Source organism: Pangasianodon hypophthalmus, chromosome 13 (genome assembly GCF_027358585.1).
Source record: "Pangasianodon hypophthalmus isolate fPanHyp1 chromosome 13, fPanHyp1.pri, whole genome shotgun sequence".
NCBI classification, from domain to species: Eukaryota; Metazoa; Chordata; class Actinopteri; order Siluriformes; family Pangasiidae; genus Pangasianodon; species Pangasianodon hypophthalmus.
The window spans coordinates 13,149,811-13,168,184 of NC_069722.1; the positions used below are offsets into that span (position 1 = coordinate 13,149,811).

The following is an 18,374-nucleotide window of genomic DNA, read 5'->3' on the forward strand; positions in this document are numbered from 1 at the left end:
CTCCCATTCATGGCCTGCTTCATTATACTCCCATTCATGGTCTAATTAATTATACTCCCGTTCATGGTCTAATTAATTATACTCCTGTTCATGGCCTAAATCATTATACTCCTGTTCCTGTTTATGCTCCAGATCCATTCAACTCCTTATCAGTGGTGTCATGAATCTTTTTTTTTTGATAGGGCACACATACCTGGCTTTTCAAAGCTCACAAATGACCTGTGCTTATTTTATAATTGCATTGAGAAATAATTGATCCAATTTCACATCTTGTTACCTTTTCAGTTAATTAAGTTAAAGCTGGGAATTTTATTAAGCTTGAAACGTGTTTTAGGTTAGTAAGAAAAAATCTACTAAAATGGGAATGGAGAGAGGGGTAAGAATGTATCTGTGGGGAAAGAGAGGGTGTAAGTGGACTTCACAGTAACAGTTGAAACTGGGATGAGCATTACGGTAGCCCCAGGGGGTTGTTAATAAAGTGACTGTTAAATCCATGGTAACAGCAGTGACATGACAAACATGTGGCAGTCAGTAGTTCATCATTTCCCATCCTAGAGGTGCCAGATTTTAATCCCCACACAGGTCTCTTTTGCTTACTATTAATATTGGATTTGTAGCAAAATTCCACATGGGATCCCATTAGGTGGTGATATCAGACCAAAAGCTGAAGTGACACTATGCCTATTATTACGCATGTATGTTACAAGAGTATTTTTTTTGTTATGTAATAAATTAGCTAAAAAGAATCCAAGAGAATTAATGTAAATTGTGAAAATTATATTTAACAAGATAGAAGACTCAATAATTACAAATAGATTACAAAGTTTAAACAAGTATGTTTTTAATCTGGATTTAAAGTCAAATGTAGAGCTTGCATTCCTCAATGCAACAAGATATACTGTAGCTTTATATCTTTATATCGTTGCAGCTCGAAAAATCCTGGGGTAATCTGCTGTGAGTTTTCTTGTTAAGGACATGCGCTGCTGCTTTTGGAACGAGCTGAAGCTTTACTTAAAGAGACAGCAGGGCAGCCAGCTAGTCAAAAACATCCAAATGTCCAACCTAAAGACTATGAATATCATACACTAGTCTCTCAACGTCATGTAGCATTGGCCATTGTCTTATTGTGGCTCTGTTTCTCAAATGATAATATGCACTTTTAGTGCATGATATTACTTATAAGGGAATCATATAGGGGTAGATAATTGTTAGACAAATGTACTTTACTGTAGATTAACTGTAGCTTTTTTTTCACAGAACAATAAGGCTCCAGGAACCTTAATGCAGAACCTTAACTCAGAGCTCAACATGAGTTTAATCAGGGTTTTATGTTCTTCCAAGTTTTTATGACTGTAAAAACTCCAATTTGTGTCATTGCGCCATTGAAACTGGCTGAATTGATAAGTATAATTTTGTAGTGTTGGAGCAGATGTGAAAGCCAATGTTATGTTTACAAGTATGTCCATGAGGCTATATATAAATAATGAACAATAGGGAGCCTAGAACAGAATCTTGTGAGACACCATAAAAAATGTCCAATAACGTTAACCTGCCGGTAACCGTCAGTAAAATGATATCTGTCGTAGGCAAGAATTTATCTGTCTATACTGCCTGTTTAAGCTTGTCAATTAAAATTTGTTACCATAGGTCATAAACCTCTAAGGCTGCAACTAATGAATTTTGATAATCAATTAATGACTGACTTAATTTATTGTTTTAATTGATTGTTTTAATTGATTGTATCGATTATTTTGATAATCAATAAAAAAACTGACTTAAGCACATGGTATTTCATACATTTTATTGGTTCTGTTCATTTTCTTTTTTTTTTTTTGTCTGTCAGTGTGACCAGTACACCAGTAGTGTCAGTCGATGGAAGTGGGGGTCAGTGAAGTGATGTAGTGTGTGCCACCACATGCTTTATAAAATGGACCAACTAATCAATAATGAAATTTGTTGCAGTCTGTTTTTATTATTGAATTTTATCTATTTTTTACATAGTGGTGGCAGACCATTTGACCACTTTAGCCAGAGCTGATTTTGTGCTGTGTCTCCAGAACCCAGACTGAGATACACTGAGCTTGTTATTCTTCTGTAAAATAACAACAGAGTTGGAAAATCAAGTCGACAAATTATACAGCCAGCAGGCCAGAGGCTGTAACCGATGTGTAAGCTGTGTAGGGTTAATGAATGACCATTAAGTCAACTAAACTAGATTATCAGTACCATCACGGAAGCAACTTGTGACTGACAGACTTTTGTAAGGTCTTGTCTAAAAATCTCAGTTTAATTTTATCATTTGCTTTATTTCTATAATACCTCATAACATGTTAAAATGTTCTCCATTACAAGCAAAATGCCCTGCCAATCCTGGTTATAGAACTGTTCAGTCATGTAGTAGAGTGGATAATCTGTTTTTATTTTGTTTTGTTTTAGCATATATCTAAGTAACTTTTCATTGTCTTCACAGGTGAACCCAGAAAATATGACCCCAGCTTCAAAGGGCCAATCCATAATAGGTAAGAAACAAGTTTCATTTAAAAGCTGTGTTATTACCAGGCAGTGCTATTAGTGCCAGTGCTGTTGTCAGTTGTTTTGAAACTTACAGTTTGTTCATATTTGTATGAAATCTCCACGCTGCTTTACAGTAGCAAAATATGCATCTCAGAATAGCGGTGTGAAATTGCTAACATTTTTACAGGCACTGTCCAAACATAACCTGGCCTGTGTGACCTGCATGCTAGTGGATATAGCTTTTAATTATGTGAACAATTCTGCTTGTGTAGCATCTGAATATGTACTAGGAGTGTAACACAATGCCTGTATTTGTATACTGCTCCAGATTGTGCATTTAGACCCAAAGTGGGCGTGGTCTAACCCAGACAGTAGTACTGAATGCCAGTACTGTTTTAATCATGCTAACAAATTTAGTTGGTCCTATTTCCCAAAATGTAGCAGACTACTTGAAACCACCGTGACCCGGACCAGGAAGTTACTCAGGACTACTCATTCATTTTAATGAACATGGTGGTTATTTAAGCTTCATACCGAATGATTGCTCATGCCTCTGTGAAAACTTGTGCAGTGTTGTGATGCTGTCCTGATACACAATAAAATAGAATTCGAATAATGTTTTCATTTGTGTATCCCTAGTGCAAACACATAAGTGTACTTCTGTGTCAAATATAATGTTGGTCTAAGGTGCACGTTGTTTTGTTCCTGGTCCGTTCCTTGGAGATGTATTGATAGTATTGTGTGTTCTCCTTTACAGAGGCTGCACAGACATTTTATGCTGTATTCTTTTCATCTTGGCCATAGTTGGATATGTCGCTGTGGGAGTACTAGGTGAGTCTTTGTATTCGTGTCTTCACCTGTGTGTAGACAAAGGGAGGGGGAGACAAAGTATAGGTTTATGTAATTACGGTTTTAAACAGATAATGGGCCCATGTTAGCACAATGACCTAAGTGAATATAGATCTATATAATAGAACTACTAGAAAAACAGTGTGTAAACTGAAATCACATGCCTTCATGCACAAGGAAGACCACAGTGATTAAAAATCAGCTGACCTCATTGTGGTCCACCCTGAAGTGATCATGCTTGTCATTTTTTGAAGCCGGATGTAGTTGTATCAGGAAAATAAAAATAAAGAACAGATATCACTATTACTAAATACTTTGTGGCCTATCCCGTGTTGTGTTGCCTAGGGTTAGGTTAGCAGAAGTGAAAGGATTAATAGAAGTACTCATAGCTATTTAAGAGTAATTAGTTTACTATACACAGTTACAATCACTAAATTTGATATTATTATGATTCATGCTTATGATTAAAGAGCTTAATCGTGACAGTAGTAACTGCCATTTTTTCAGGTTCGGTGAAAATATTAATGAAGATGTCAAAACAGTATCTGGGCTTCATTATTTCATGTTAAGCACACTGCCAGTCTCAGTATGCTTGTTGTGGAAACAGCCATGATTACTGGTTTGGGTGGACAGAGGCTTACAGGCCTTAGTGCAAACTGTACGAGTCATTGCGGTGCACGTTATGTTTGTTTCGCTTCAGTTCTCCAGCGTACAGATTGCTGCGGCAACCACAGCAAGGCCTCTGACTGGACTCTTGTATATTCAAACATGTACTGCGCATACCTTTCATGCCCTGTCTTGTCTTACTCCATGCTTGAATATGTGCCTCATATATGTCCCCACTGTGCTTCATGTTTTTTTTTAACCCTCATGTAACCTGGATTGTATAAGTGTGTTTGTGTTTGTGCAGTCAGTACTCACAGTTTTCTCTTCTCCTCTCCAGCATGGTCTCAGGGTGACCCTAGGAAGGTGATCTACCCCACAAACAGCAGAGGGGAATTCTGTGGTCAAGTTGGCACTCCTTTGGAGTAAGTTGAAATGCCAGACGTCACAATGTCTTCATGTTTAATGCTAACCTTAAATTCTTAAAACACATGGAGAATGAAAAGGATGTAAATGATTATAAATACACAAAAGCATCTATTTATTCATCCGTGTGGCACTTGTTTCTGGCGGTCCTTTGTATGAGTATATGAATAATTTATCTATGGTATATTGTGGTGTTTGTAAAACAGGAACAAGTCCTTCCTGTTGTATTATAACATCCTGAAGTGTGCCAGTCCTGTAGTCCTGCTAGAGTTCCAGTGTCCCACCACTCAGGTACATGTTCTTGTCCATTCTGTCCACCTTTGTGCTTATTGACTGACTATTTTATTAAATAATATATTGGTAAATGACTCAGTGCATAAAAATGGAAAAATATTAAGAACAAGTACACTGTTGCTGCTGAACCTTCATGTTCAGGGGTAGATTGGTGAAATATTTAGTAATGAAAACAACTCAGTACTAATACGTTTAATTCTTAAACTTCTACCTTTATACTGATGTATTATTCTTATAGAAGAGTCGGAATGTGAAGATTATGACTTGGATTGGCAAAGCAATGCAAGAAATTTATATGTGCCCCTTTGTAAAGACTATTTAGCAGATGAGCTAATGAATTATCTGAAGCCAATTTTAATCTTGTTTTACTTTTAAATAAACTCAATATCACATTGGTGTTTAGTGCCGAGTGTGAGGTTATGCTGCTAGAAACATATGCAAAATGGTATAAGCAAAAGTGTTGAAGCTGTTTTAATTCATGAATGTCATTTCATGAATATCAGACGATTAATGGTTTTAATTTTTGCCATAGTATCATTTTGGTATTGTGAAACTGTAGTTGGTGTCATGTTAGGGTGGTGTGACAACCCTATCTAGGAGTAAGCATGATCAGTAACGGGAAAACCAGGCGTAACTGTGCATTTATCTCTCTTCATTTCTAGATTTGTGTGGAGAAATGTCCTGATCGATCCATGACTCTGGTAAATGCCATTGTTAATACCGGACACTGGAATTACTACAAACCCTTCTGTATACGAGACCCAGGCAACATGGTAGGTGGAATATGAAGGTTAAAAGAAACAACCAAGAAGTATTAAACTTAAATTTTTGTTTACCTTCGTCTGCCTACTTGTTTGCCTGTCTCTGTCTCTCTGTCTATTGCCATTTTGCCACAGCTGATTTAAGGATTTTAATGACTTTCACAGGCAGTTCCTGAGATCCTGAAACACCGGATTTGTCCTGCAATGCTCATCTCTAGCAAACCATGTAAGGCCTCATCTTTTCTCAAGTACCAGTTTTATTTTAAACAGAAGTTTTATTGCTTTTTAGAAATTACGAGACTTATTTCTAGAAATTGCAAGATTTATTTTATTTATGAGCAGTGAGTATATCAGCAGTGAGAACATCAGTTTTAAATAGACAAGGCTTTTGCTGCTTCTGGTTTTTGTCTTTTCATTATTTAATTTATTTCTTGCTCAGTCACACGGAGGTGTTTCCCCGCTCTTGGCATCAAGGGGAATGAGGTCACTGTAGGAAACAGTACCGATTTTCAGGATGGAGAGGGTAGAACTGTACAGGCCAAGGACCTACTGCCTGCTGTAAAGTGAGTACACACACAGATACTGGTGTATTTAACATGCCTGCACAACATGTTTAATGTGTGTTAAAGCAACATATTCCAAACTTTTGTTTTGTTATTAAATAACAGTTCACATTTACAACAGGGGTTCTTAAACCTTTTGCAACCAGGGAGCCCTTTAACTGTAAAATAAGATTATTATTTTATAATTTTATATTCTATTTATACCTGTAAAATTATTATTATTATTATTATTATTATTATTATTATTATTATTATTATTATACAGTCATGGGGAGAAAAAACAAAAAGAACACAACAGATTTCAATATATAGTCATTTTGTCCCAAAAAAGTAAATCAACATTCAGAAACCGGGTGGGAAAAGAAATAAATACACGTTTCCTACTTCCACAGTCATTAAGAGAATCAGTCATTAGCAGCCAGGTCTTACTAATGGAATGCACAAGGTTAGTTAATCATCAAGAAGTGTGACTAAAAGCAGAACCTTTGGCAGTTTGGTGTTTGGAGCACTCAGGTGTGTGTGTACATCATGCCAAGAAAAAAGGACATCAGCCGTGGTCTCAGAGAAGCAACTTTTGCTGCTCAGCAATTTCGGAAGGGTTATAAGACTATCTCCAAACAATTTGAAATTCACCATTCTATAGTGAGAAGGATTGTTTACAAGTGGAGAGCCTTCAAGACAGATGCCAATCTTCCCAGAAGTGGGTGTCCCAGCAAATTCAGTCCATGGCCAGACCATTTAATGCTCAGAGATATAAAGAAAAACATAAGAGCAACATCATGTAACCTAAGTGTTAATGTTCATGAATGACAGCACAATCAGAAAAAAAAACTGAACAGGTATGGCTAGGAAAAAGCCCTTTCTCTCGAATAAGAATATGGCAGCATGACTTAGGTTTACAGAATTACATCTGAGCTAACCACAATTTCTGAAACAATAAATTCGTTTGGACTGATGAGACCAAGGTGGAGATGTATGGTCATCATGCACATCGCCATGTATGGCGAAAACCAAACACAGCGTATCACCACAAGCACCAACTGTCAAGCATGGTGGTGGAGGGATGATGATTTGGGCAGTGATGGACAATGATGAACTCCATGTTATACCAAAACATTCTTGAGACAAATATGAGGCCATCTGTCCAGCAGCTTAAGCTGGGACAAAAATGGGTCAATAGTACACACCAGCAAATAGACATCTGAATGGTTAAAGAAAAAAAAAAATCAAGGTGTTGGAATGACCAAGTCAAAGTACAGACCTCATCCCCACTGAGATGGGCCAAGAGTGGGCCAGAATTTCTGCAAAATGATGCGAGAGATTGATAAACTCCTACAGAAAACGTTTACTTCAAGTTATTGTTGCTAAAGGTGGTTCTACCTGTTACTGAATTATATGGTGTACTTATTTTTTTCCCACCTGCTTTCTGAATGTTGGTTTACTACTAATTACTACATATTGAAATCTCACGTGTGTGTGTGTGTGTGTGTTTTTGTGTTACCTGAGGTTTTTTGTTTGTTTATAGAAGTTGGTGAGGAACACACAATTGTTATTTAGGCCCTGATAAATAAAAACATAGAACTCCATGACTGTATAATTTGTAGTATATATTTTTATTATGTTATTATATATTATTTAAATACAATCATGTTTTGGGTATTTACTGCAGCCTTAGAGCATTTTATTCCTGAAATTTCTTATTATTAAGCGTTTGGATTAAACCCGATTAATTCAAGTGAGAACCACTGTTAAACAAGAGCTTGTTACTTAGGAATGAGGACATAAAGATGGTGCGATTTTCTATTAATTACCATTCCAGTTAAAGACAATTAATGCTTTTAAATATGTTTTTGCTGCTTGCAGGAATGCCACTATAGTTGCTGAAACTCGAATCGTGGTAATGAAGATCTTTGAGGATTTCACACAGTCTTGGTATTGGATACTCCTGTAAGTAAATAGTAATCTGTCTAAGAAGCCTCATTCTTTACTTAATTATGTTAATTATCTGAAACCCAGTATTGCAATATCCATGGAATCCGATTATGCATGTCATTAAATTTGTTCTTATACACTGATCTCTGATGTTATGTGTGAAGCTTATGTTCTGTGTCTCGGTTGTTTTTCATCAGTGGTCTGGTCATAGCAACAATTCTGAGTCTGATCTTCATCGTACTGCTGAGGTTCTTGGCTGGCATCATGGTCTGGGTTATGATTGTCATGGTCATCCTCGTCATTGGATACGGTAGTGTCTCTCACAGAACAGCTAAGGATACATTTTTGGGGCTAAGATACTTGTGTGTAAAATTTGTGTCATTTTTCACCACTGTAATGATCAGAGTGAACAGTGAATGCAGTTCAGTTGAGCACTCTAGCCATATTATATAAAGTATATACACTGGTTACATTAATAGGAGCACCTGTACCCCTGCACATGAATGCAGTTTTCCAATCAGCCAGTCATGTGGCAGTAGTACAATAAATAAAATCATACAGTTTCACGAGCTTTAGTAAATGTACTTATCAAACATCAGAATGGAGGAAAATATGATCTCCGTGCCTTTGAATGTCGTATGTTTGTTGGTGCCAGAAGGGCTAATTTCAGAAACTACTCTCTTGGGTTTTTCACACAACACTTTCTAGATTTTACACAGTATGGTGCAAAAAACAAAAAACATCCAGTGAGCAGCATTTACGCAGGTGGAAACACCTTGTTGATGAGAGAGAGGTCAGAGAAGAATGGCCAGACAGGTCTGAGCTGACAGCACAGCTATGACAACACAAATAACCACTCTTTACAAACGTTTTGAGTGGAAAAGCTTCGCAGAATGCAAAACACATTGAACCTTGAGGCACAGGGCCAGAAGACCACATCAGGGTTCCACTCCTGTCAGCCAAGAATAGGAATCTGAGGACAGTGGGCACGAAACTGAAGAGTTGAATGTTGGAAAGATATCGCCTGCTCTTTTTCCAATTTTCAAGTGTCTAGTACCAGTGAGCTTGTACATTAACTCTGAAATGTATCTGCATGATTTTTCTGCATTGCATTGCAGCCTGGGCTGATTTGAATAATTGGCTGATTTGAATAATTGGCTGATTTGAATAATTGGCTGATTTGAATAATTGTGTGAATAAGCAGGTGTACAGGTGTTCTTTTTAAAATGGCTGGTGAGTGTATAGTATACAAAATGTGGCTGGACAACTCCTGTACATCTATGACTACATAGGTACCATCTTTCTAATTTAAGTACATATGAAAATATAGATTATATTTTGTGTCTAGTTCATGGTTTGATCAAGAGCTCTGCTGTCTAAATGTGTGCAGGCTTTACTCTTTGCTCACTCTTTTTTTTTTTTTTTTTTTTTTTTTTTTTATTTTAAATCTTTCTGTTCTGAGCAGGTATCTTCCACTGCAGTATGGAGTACGTTCATCTAAAGAACGCCCCTGGGGCCAACATCACCCTCGTGGAGCTGGGTTTCCAGATGGACTTGAATGTGTACCTGCATATCAGGCAGACCTGGTTAGCCTTCAGTGAGTCACCTCTTCAGTTAGATCAGAATCGGGGAGGCCAGGGGGATTTAGAATGAGGATTAGCTGGCTCAGATGTGACGTGCTAGAACAGAATGAAAACAAAATGATAAGATGTGTGGCATGTATAATGACATACGCTGAGTATTCTGCTCTGTTCATCTCTGCAGTAATCATTCTGGCAATATTGGAGCTCATCATCATCCTGCTCCTTATCTTCCTCAGAAAGAGAATATTAATCGCCATTGCTCTCATCAAAGAGGCCAGCAGGTGTGTAAAATGAATGGGTTTTATCATAACATTCAGTCTTAAAGTCGGGTATCAAATGAAAATGATTAGCAGAATAAGGCAAAGAAGACTCAATAACTACTACCTACAGGTTTCTACTATAAATACTGTTACTGTTTCATTACTACTATTTCCATATCTGCTATTTTTCTACCCCCGTGGTAGAATTTTTCTTTGTAGTCTATGTTTTGTAAGGGAAAAAACAGCTATGGAGTATTGAGCTGGTGTTCTTATAAATGCAGTATTGCTCCAGCAAAGATGACAGTTCACTTCCCCTTCTTTTCCTAGAAATATACCTCACTGTTTTTGGGTGGAGTTCTCTTTCAGCCATTATCTAAACTCTTGTGAAGCTCAAAGTAATGACGGACAGTATTTAGATACTGAAACTACATTCAATTAAATCTTATCAGTTAGTGCGTACAATAATACTGAGACTGTACAACTAAAACCTTAGCACTTATATTTTACAGGGCCATCGGTCACGTGATGTCATCGCTGTTTTACCCTCTGTTAACCTTCCTTCTCCTAGCCATAGTCATTGCGTACTGGGCCATCACAGCTGTGTATCCTTCAGCTCTGCCTTAATTGTATGCATTATTTTATGACTTCTAGTGTCCATTTGGGTTTTGTCTCATGAGCGCTGAACTGCTTAACAGTAAGTGAGAACAGTTTGGATTTTTTCATTGCCATCTTGTCATTAATAAGGCAATAGCAGATGGTAAGTGTTGGGTCTAAATCTAAAGCTGTTTAGTCATAGGCACAAGAAAAACATAAAGGAATGTTTTGCATGCTCAAAATACTAACAGCTCAGCTGAAGAAATGACCTTTGATCAACACCTGAAACATGTTTACGAGCAATCGCATGTACATTATGTGTCACAGTCTTCACTATTCTGAGCTGATAAAAGTTTGTTATAGAGCAGATATAGTTTTCCACCATGGGAAAGTGTTCAGCCTGGAAGGCTTTGTGACTTCTCATTACCAAGACGATGCTTTTCTTTTGCCTTAATAACGTCAAGAGAAAGACAGAAAAAACAGAGAGGCTGGTGAGGAAATGACCACTTGTAGCTTCTATGCCGTATAACTGCTGTAATGTGGTGATAATTTTGAGCATGCCCAGTTGTGTTTTATTCCTTACTTAATCCAATTTTGACACCTAATTTAACATTACAAAGGTTTTTAAGAAAAGCAGAAGGTTTTTGTTTTTAGCAACATGCTTTAACTGTCATGACTCTCCAAGTGTTACAAAAAGACCTTGACAGGTTTGCTCAGCTTCCTCTCCACATCCAATCAGGCAGTGTATAAAGTGTTTAATCAGACTGAGTGCCCTTATGCAAGGAGAACCTGCAACCCTGAGGTGAGTGTCTCAGTACACACACACAGTGTTGGAAGGATGATTCCTACGTTAGAATAACTGCAATTGATATTAAATTTGTCATTTGTAGTGGATGCAATAAGGAAACAGAAATCAGTAGTTGTTTTATTTATAGCTTTTTGTCCTCAGAATATCTTCTGTTTTGTAATGATTGTGGAAAATATGGTCAAAATAAAGGTGGAGATTGACCTCCATTAAGTTGGTTCTCCCAAAAAAGAGAAATTGAATAAAACATGTCATTTGTTTGTGTTGTTATATATAGATATTATATCTTTCACCACACACTGAATGTTTAATATGTCAAAAAAGCAAAAAAGGTTTGATTTATGGTTTGGTTTTGAATTCAACAGCTGTTGACATCGCTCACAGCCATAGACTTACACTGATATATTGCTATCATAATATCAAAAATCAAACCTGCACAAATTATTACAGCACAAATCAACACAAACAAATTACTTAGGTTTTGTTTTTCCTGCGTTTATCCCTCGGACATGAAGGTACTGGCTGGGTGTGTCGGAGTAGGAAAAAACTGCGACAAAAGAGATCATGATTGAGTGCTGCTTGTGCATGATTGAATTTGATTGAGGACCAGTGTAATATCCCTACAAGTGTAGGGAAATCAAATAGGAAATATAATCAGTTTGATGTATTTTGATGGTTTCAGAACTACACCGGCACTGAAATGGCGATACAGTGCCCAAATTCTCAGTGCCTTTTTGCTTTCTACGGTGGCGAATCTGCCTACCACAAGTACCTCATCCTCCTGCAGTTCTACAACGTCTTCCTCTTTTTCTGGTGTGCCAATTTCGTGACAGCCTTGGGTCAGATGACTCTGGCAGGTGCCTTTGCTTCCTACTACTGGGCATTCAGCAAGTCTAATGATATGCCTGCCTGCCCAGTGTTTGCCTCATTTGGCAGAGCTCTCAGGTATGTGACTGAATGTGAGAATTTCCTTCCCCAAGTCTATAAATAGAAATAAATTAAACAATTACAGGATTTTGTTTGGTTTATCTTGTAGCCCAACTGGTCTTCAGACTGCAGTTTGATTTGTTCTCCTTACATATGCATACAGATAGCAGGCTAAAGGAAAAATCAGTGGCATGGGATGTCCCTTTAGAGCGCACTTTCACTAGAAATTAACACAAAGTTGTTCTGGCTGATCAGCTTCACCCTGTGAGGAAGTATTTCTGTTCTGATTGGATGAAAATGTCTTCATCAACAGGGCAAGAGGGCTGACTGAGTGGTTTGATGATCGTATGAAAATGATTTAAATCGTATGTTAAGGCCTTCGTAGTCATCAGACCATAACCCAGTTTAACACTTCAGTCCAAAATCTCCCATAGGTGTTTAACAGCACGCTCCACCACAACCCTTAAAACAGCTTTTGAGGAAATAACTTTTACCCAGTTACTGAGGCTTGTAGAATCTGTGCCAAGGTTTTGCTTCATGTGTGCAGTCAGTAGAATGATGCGCATGGGCTGTTTTTTAAAATAGCATATGCAGTGGGCATACAGCATGTCATTAGCAGATTGTGTTGATTAAGTCACTGGCAGTTTATCTTTGACATGAATTTATTTGAAAGAGAGGTGGGACGAGGGCGGTTACTGCCTGTAGCGTTTTTTTTTTTTTTTTTTTTGCTGTGGTTTTTTTACATTTTATTTTTTTAACTTTGAGTAATATTTAGACAGGTATTTTCCAGGTACACCAAAGGTTTAAAAACATACTAAGTGAAGCTCATATTTTTAATGCAAGCTGATTATTTTGTAGCATAAAAAAACTGATTTATACCTTTATTATAACAACTTTTGTGGAAATTGCAAGTTGCGCCAGATCATTAGTGCATGGTTCTGTGCATGGTTGACATGCACATAAAATGTATGTAGGCTATACCTCAATACTAGGAGTTCAGGAATGTACCTAAAGACCTCTTGTAATGTTTTTTTTTACAAGTCTTCTTACAAACTGGTCTGTGATAATAGAAAGAATGCTTCCTGGACTGCCTCTGTATTGAAAAATATATGGAACCTCTTTTCCCACAGGATCTTTATCGACATGTGAATTTGGACAGTTTTTTTTTTTTATATGGATCAGGGGTAACCAGGAAGCAATATTGTTTAATGGGTCAGGATATCAGACTAGCTATGTTCCTGTCTTTGTATGTATTTATATTTTGTGTGTGTGCATGTGCCTGTGTCTATAGGTATCACACAGGCTCTCTTGCGTTTGGTTCTCTCATCTTGGCAATCGTCCAGGTCATCAGGGTTCTGCTGGAGTACCTGGACCACAAACTAAAAGGTAAACCGAAAGCACCTACATGACCTGCAAATCCTTCCTGATCTCCTTGTCATCAGAAAATTCATTGTTAGGCATTTTTCCAGTTTCCAACAGTTCAATTCATTTTCATTTTCATTTTCATTTAATAGGCAAACAAGGTTGAGTTTCTTACACCCTTTAATGAGCTGTATGTGTTACTGAGAGATTCTGGTTTGTCTTGACAGGGGCACAGAATAAATTTGCCAAGTTCCTTCTCTGCTGCCTCAAGTGCTGCTTCTGGTGCCTGGAGAAATTCATCAAGTTCATCAACAGGAATGCTTACATCATGGTGGGTGTTCCTGACCTTTTTCATTTTCCAAGCCAGTGTTTTATTGTATCTCAATTTAATTACAGCTGGACTAAACAACATAACTTCCACTAGCTGCCACTAGTTTCATCTTCTACATTTGACTCTTTATGGTTTTGTAAATTTACAGATGCAAAATAATAAAAAATGCATAAGCTGTGAGCTTTTACCTACAGTAGTTATAAAAACATGGAACCTGTACCAAAGAGGTAATGGGTAGTGTTAGTGATGAACAAATTCAGGGTGGTTATGGATATGTTGACACGTTTGGCTACAGATAAATAGATCAGTGAGAATATGACAATACAAACTGAAATTCAGATACTGAAATCCCACTTGTGTCACATTGAACATTTGGGGAATTTACAAATGGTATAATCATAGTTTTGGGGTAAGGTGTAAAGATTAAAGATTCTTAGGTCGTTTTAATAATTTACTGAACATTAGAGATCTTATTGGACAGTTTATTATTCTCCACAGACTATTTGGTTTAAACCTCTGATTAATGTGTTGATGACGATTGGATTTAGATGAGTGTGATCTACATTGTCCCAGAACAACATATAAACAGTTGTGTGCTGCTCCCTCAGGTGGCCATTTATGGTAAAAATTTCTGCACTTCAGCCCGAGATGCCTTCTTCCTTTTGATGAGAAATGTGATCAGGTGGGTAAAGCAAGCAAAATAAACAAATAAAAGAAAACTTTCTGGCTGTTTTTTTTAAATTTTGACCTCTATTCTCACTGTTTTACTCTTTTAGGGTTGCTGTCTTGGACAAGGTCACAGACTTCTTGTTGTTTTTGGGGAAGCTCCTTATTGTGGGCATTGTAGGCAAGTGGATGGTGGTTCCTCTTATAATAATAATAATAATAATAATAATAATAATAATAGAAATAATAATAATTATGTCACGTCTTCCTATAAGTATAGACCCTATGACCTTCTCTTGTTTTGACTCACGCTACCGGCTAGCTACAAAAATGTTCTTTTGATTTATTCAAATGTCCTCTTTTATTGCTTTTTCTCTATTTTATTCAGGTATCCTTTCCTTCTTCTTCTTCTCTGGGAGAGCAAAAGGAGTGGATCTTGTTCCTAATTTGCACTATTACTGGGTGCCCATTCTGGTGAGGGAATAGCACTTCTAACATGCTGAGTCAGTTCTCTTTAGCCATTGGAAGTGTAAGGACAGTGGTTGGGGCTCGCAATAAACGTCTAGATAAATGTTTAGAATGTGCTTATGAATTCCTTAGTCAAAAGGAATTTGCAGATTAAGCTGTAAGTCTGTTTAAGAGATGATGACTTTTTTAGAGGGAAGAATTCATGGTTATATGTTACCAGTGTAGTGAAAATAGTTTAGAGTATAAATGGCAATGCCTCGGTTTCCATCTCATCCTGCACGGATACCCCAAAACCACAAATACTTTGATATATTAATGTATTGGTCCAATGGTGAAACTACATGAGAACAGTTTTGTTAAGACTTTCTTGAGCATTTCCTGATTTATATAGTCCTAGTTATTTTTAGAAAAAAAAAAACCTGTCAGGCAAAGGCAATGTTCAAGACTTTGTGTGTGTGTGTGTGTTTACACAGACGATCATCGTGGGCTCCTACTTTATTGCCCATGGCTTCTTCAGTGTGTATGCCATGTGTGTCGACACACTCTTCCTTTGCTTCTGTGAGTACTGGATAAGATTTAATAGCACATTTCAAACAATACTGTACTATGTTACTACACATACACTAATAATCTGGGTTTATGTATTTTATGGCATTACGTAAAGCCCTATCTCCTGTAACAAATGCTTCAGTATGCATTAATCCTATACTGTAATTGTAATTGTGGATTATTATTAACTCTTTTCACTGTCTACCTAACATGGTACACTACTGCCTTTTAGCATGGTTCTGACTTTATCCTGTTGCTCCTTTTTTTCTCTTCCTTGTTTGTCTCCCCCTCTCTTCCCTCCACTCCACTCCCCTTCCCCTTCCTGTTTTCTTTGGCCACACTCCATCTAACATTCACTTTCCTTTTCTTTGTTTGTATTAACAACTCATTGTACACACTCCTACATACACGCATGAAAATTCCACCCATGCACACACGCATTGTCCTACCTTCCCGTTCACACACACACACACACACACACACACACATGTAAAAGGCGAGGACCTGGAGCGCAACGACGGCTCTGCGGCTCGACCGTATTACATGTCGTCAACACTGCATGAGATCCTGTTGAAAAACACGGAGGAGCCCGCTGTCAGCTCTCCATCTTCACCTCAGGAGGAAGAGGTCCCTCTGAGAACACAAAAGGCCTCCATGGAATGAGACTAGCATGAGCCTCCAAAGATTAGTCATTCTGTCTAAGTTTCATATTTGAGTGTGCAGATGTTTAGATCTCCTTACATTTGTGAAAAGTGCTCACTATTATGACATAGACTGACAGGTACTGATAATCTGTTCAATCTATTGTTCCTGTTATTATAATTGTGGGATTAATTCAGTGGCATAGTGATTTCCTCGTGCTTTTAAAGCTCGAAATTGGCGTGTTGATTGAAATCATTTTCTTTAAACAAAGCTGCTTGCAAGTGAGACAGAACACAACTGAGCAGTTGAGAGTTAAGAGCCTCGCATGGACCCCACAGTAGTGGTGTATGTGTCTTGTGCAGGAAATGGCAAGTTTTAAATGTACCAATGTACGTTTCTGAGATCATTCTCCCATTCTCCAAAAAAACAAAACAAAAAAACAACAAAACTATTATAGGCTGAGGAGAATGGATGTTGCCCTATAGCTTAAACTATAGCCAATTACAAGTGTGAGGATTCTTGTCTTTTACATATGTTTTGTAAAAGAAATACTGAATATTCATTTGGCAGTTTAATAGGCACTCTTAAAGCCTATACCTATATCATTCACTGAATCTTTGTAGTGCACCTATTTGTTATTGAGTGCAGCCCATTGTACATTGAAGCTGTCCTGGTGGCTCTTGAACTTCCGACACCTTGCTAAGACACTTTGTTGGTTTTCCTTTAATTTGTAACTTGACTGTATGTGAAGAATCCAGGAAGTAACAGAGGCGTACTTCAGTTGCAGCACAGTACATAAAAGTTCCATAGAAACACCTTGGAAGTGTTTTTCAGTGGGCATGTCATTAATTTCTCAGAAGCACTTTACATAGCTGAAAAATGTTTGTCTGAAACACACTGTTTCTTTGGAAACTTTGTGTTATATGCAGCCATTTTTACTACCTCTGCACACTTTATATGCACTCACCAGCCACTTTAATAGGAACAGATATACCCCTGCTCATTCATGCAATTATTCAGTCAGCCAAATGTGGCAGCAGTGCAATGCATACAATCTCTGGCCCCAACAACCAGTGAATGAGATCTATTTTTTTTCCCCATTCTGATGTTTGATATGAGCATTAACTGAAGCTCTCGACCTGTATTTGCATGATTTTATGCACTGCACTGCTGCCACATGATTGGCTAACTGGGTAATTCCATGGCTGCTCAGGTGTACCTAATAAAGTGATTGAGTGTATACAGAACTGTGCAAAAGTCTCAGACAAATGTAAAGAAAATCTGTTCTCTTAGGTACACTGCTGTGCAGTTTTATAATGTAATTGGATTGTAGGTTGTTTTAAGCATATTGGAGACCTTGCCACAGCTCTTTTCTGGACTTTTACTGTCTCATTTGCTTCACTTTCTGCATCTAATATCAGACCACTTCAATGTTTTTTTTTTTTTTTTTTTTTTTTAAATCTGAAAAGTGACCTATTACTTAATGTAAAACAGATCCATAAACATGACACCTCGGTGAAAAAAAAAAAAAAACACTGAACCTCTCCCTTTAATGACAGGAGTTCAGTACTCCTGTGGTGTATCCAGGTTTACGTTCTGTCTGTGCCATGTGGCGTTTTAATTGTATGAAAGCTGCATGGGGATGACACTTGAAGATGGGCTGGCAGGTTGTTTCAATATTTAAGGAAAGTGTATACAGTCATTCTTCTTGTGGTGCCACCTGTTCTGTGATAGGAATAATACACTGCTACTATGCTACTATGCATTTACTTCGTAGCTGTAAGTATTTGTCTAATATTAATGAAATCTGCTGATAAGGTGATGCTCAGGCTAGGTTTTGCTGGATTTGTAAACTATTTTTTTTAATGCAAATGCTACCACCAGTAAGTGCTGTTTTTCATATAATTGATTTTGAATGTCATTGGCAGTTAGATACGCATGTTTCAATGTTATTTTCTATTGATAGCTGCACTTTTTCCAGACATTAAGCCTTATCTCTCCAAAGAAAGCACCACTTTGCCTTGAACTGTAACCACAATGAATATGCCCTGTTTGTCTAGAAGGACTTCTCAGCTTTGTTCTTCTTTGCACTTTTAACTGTCTGAGAGTGGTGCCTTTTAATCTGTCTATTAAAATGTATATATGTTAATTGTTTTTCTTGTTGTCCTTTTAAAGTTAATGATTTTTTTTTTGCTTTCAAAAGATAGTCTTTTTTTAAACATTTATTAGGATGAAGGGTTTATAT

The 18,374-nt window shown here is 37.4% G+C and overlaps 1 protein-coding gene across 4 annotated transcripts in view; it reads left to right on the forward strand.

Moving 5' to 3' along the window:
- Positions 1 to 18,374, forward strand: part of LOC113528074 (choline transporter-like protein 2) — a 34,038-nt gene that overhangs the window by 14,916 nt on the left and 748 nt on the right. For 2 of the 4 annotated variants that reach the window (XM_026916370.3, XM_053239237.1), the window contains exons 2-22: positions 2,471 to 2,519; positions 3,272 to 3,345; positions 4,307 to 4,391; positions 4,599 to 4,683; positions 5,349 to 5,459; positions 5,613 to 5,673; positions 5,887 to 6,010; positions 7,874 to 7,957; positions 8,140 to 8,252; positions 9,408 to 9,539; positions 9,707 to 9,806; positions 10,295 to 10,387; positions 11,097 to 11,181; positions 11,867 to 12,129; positions 13,403 to 13,497; positions 13,701 to 13,804; positions 14,413 to 14,486; positions 14,581 to 14,651; positions 14,859 to 14,944; positions 15,412 to 15,496; positions 15,984 to 18,278. In XM_026916370.3, coding sequence (XP_026772171.3) covers positions 2,471 to 2,519; positions 3,272 to 3,345; positions 4,307 to 4,391; positions 4,599 to 4,683; positions 5,349 to 5,459; positions 5,613 to 5,673; positions 5,887 to 6,010; positions 7,874 to 7,957; positions 8,140 to 8,252; positions 9,408 to 9,539; positions 9,707 to 9,806; positions 10,295 to 10,387; positions 11,097 to 11,181; positions 11,867 to 12,129; positions 13,403 to 13,497; positions 13,701 to 13,804; positions 14,413 to 14,486; positions 14,581 to 14,651; positions 14,859 to 14,944; positions 15,412 to 15,496; positions 15,984 to 16,150 — 2,141 coding nt within the window. In that variant the 3' untranslated portion in view covers positions 16,151 to 18,278. Of the gene's footprint in view, positions 1 to 2,470; positions 2,520 to 3,271; positions 3,346 to 4,306; positions 4,392 to 4,598; positions 4,684 to 5,348; positions 5,460 to 5,612; positions 5,674 to 5,886; positions 6,011 to 7,873; positions 7,958 to 8,139; positions 8,253 to 9,407; positions 9,540 to 9,706; positions 9,807 to 10,294; positions 10,388 to 11,096; positions 11,182 to 11,866; positions 12,130 to 13,402; positions 13,498 to 13,700; positions 13,805 to 14,412; positions 14,487 to 14,580; positions 14,652 to 14,858; positions 14,945 to 15,411; positions 15,497 to 15,983; positions 18,279 to 18,374 lie in introns of those variants that run through there. The other 2 variants (XM_053239238.1, XM_053239239.1) reach the window with 1 other exon arrangement.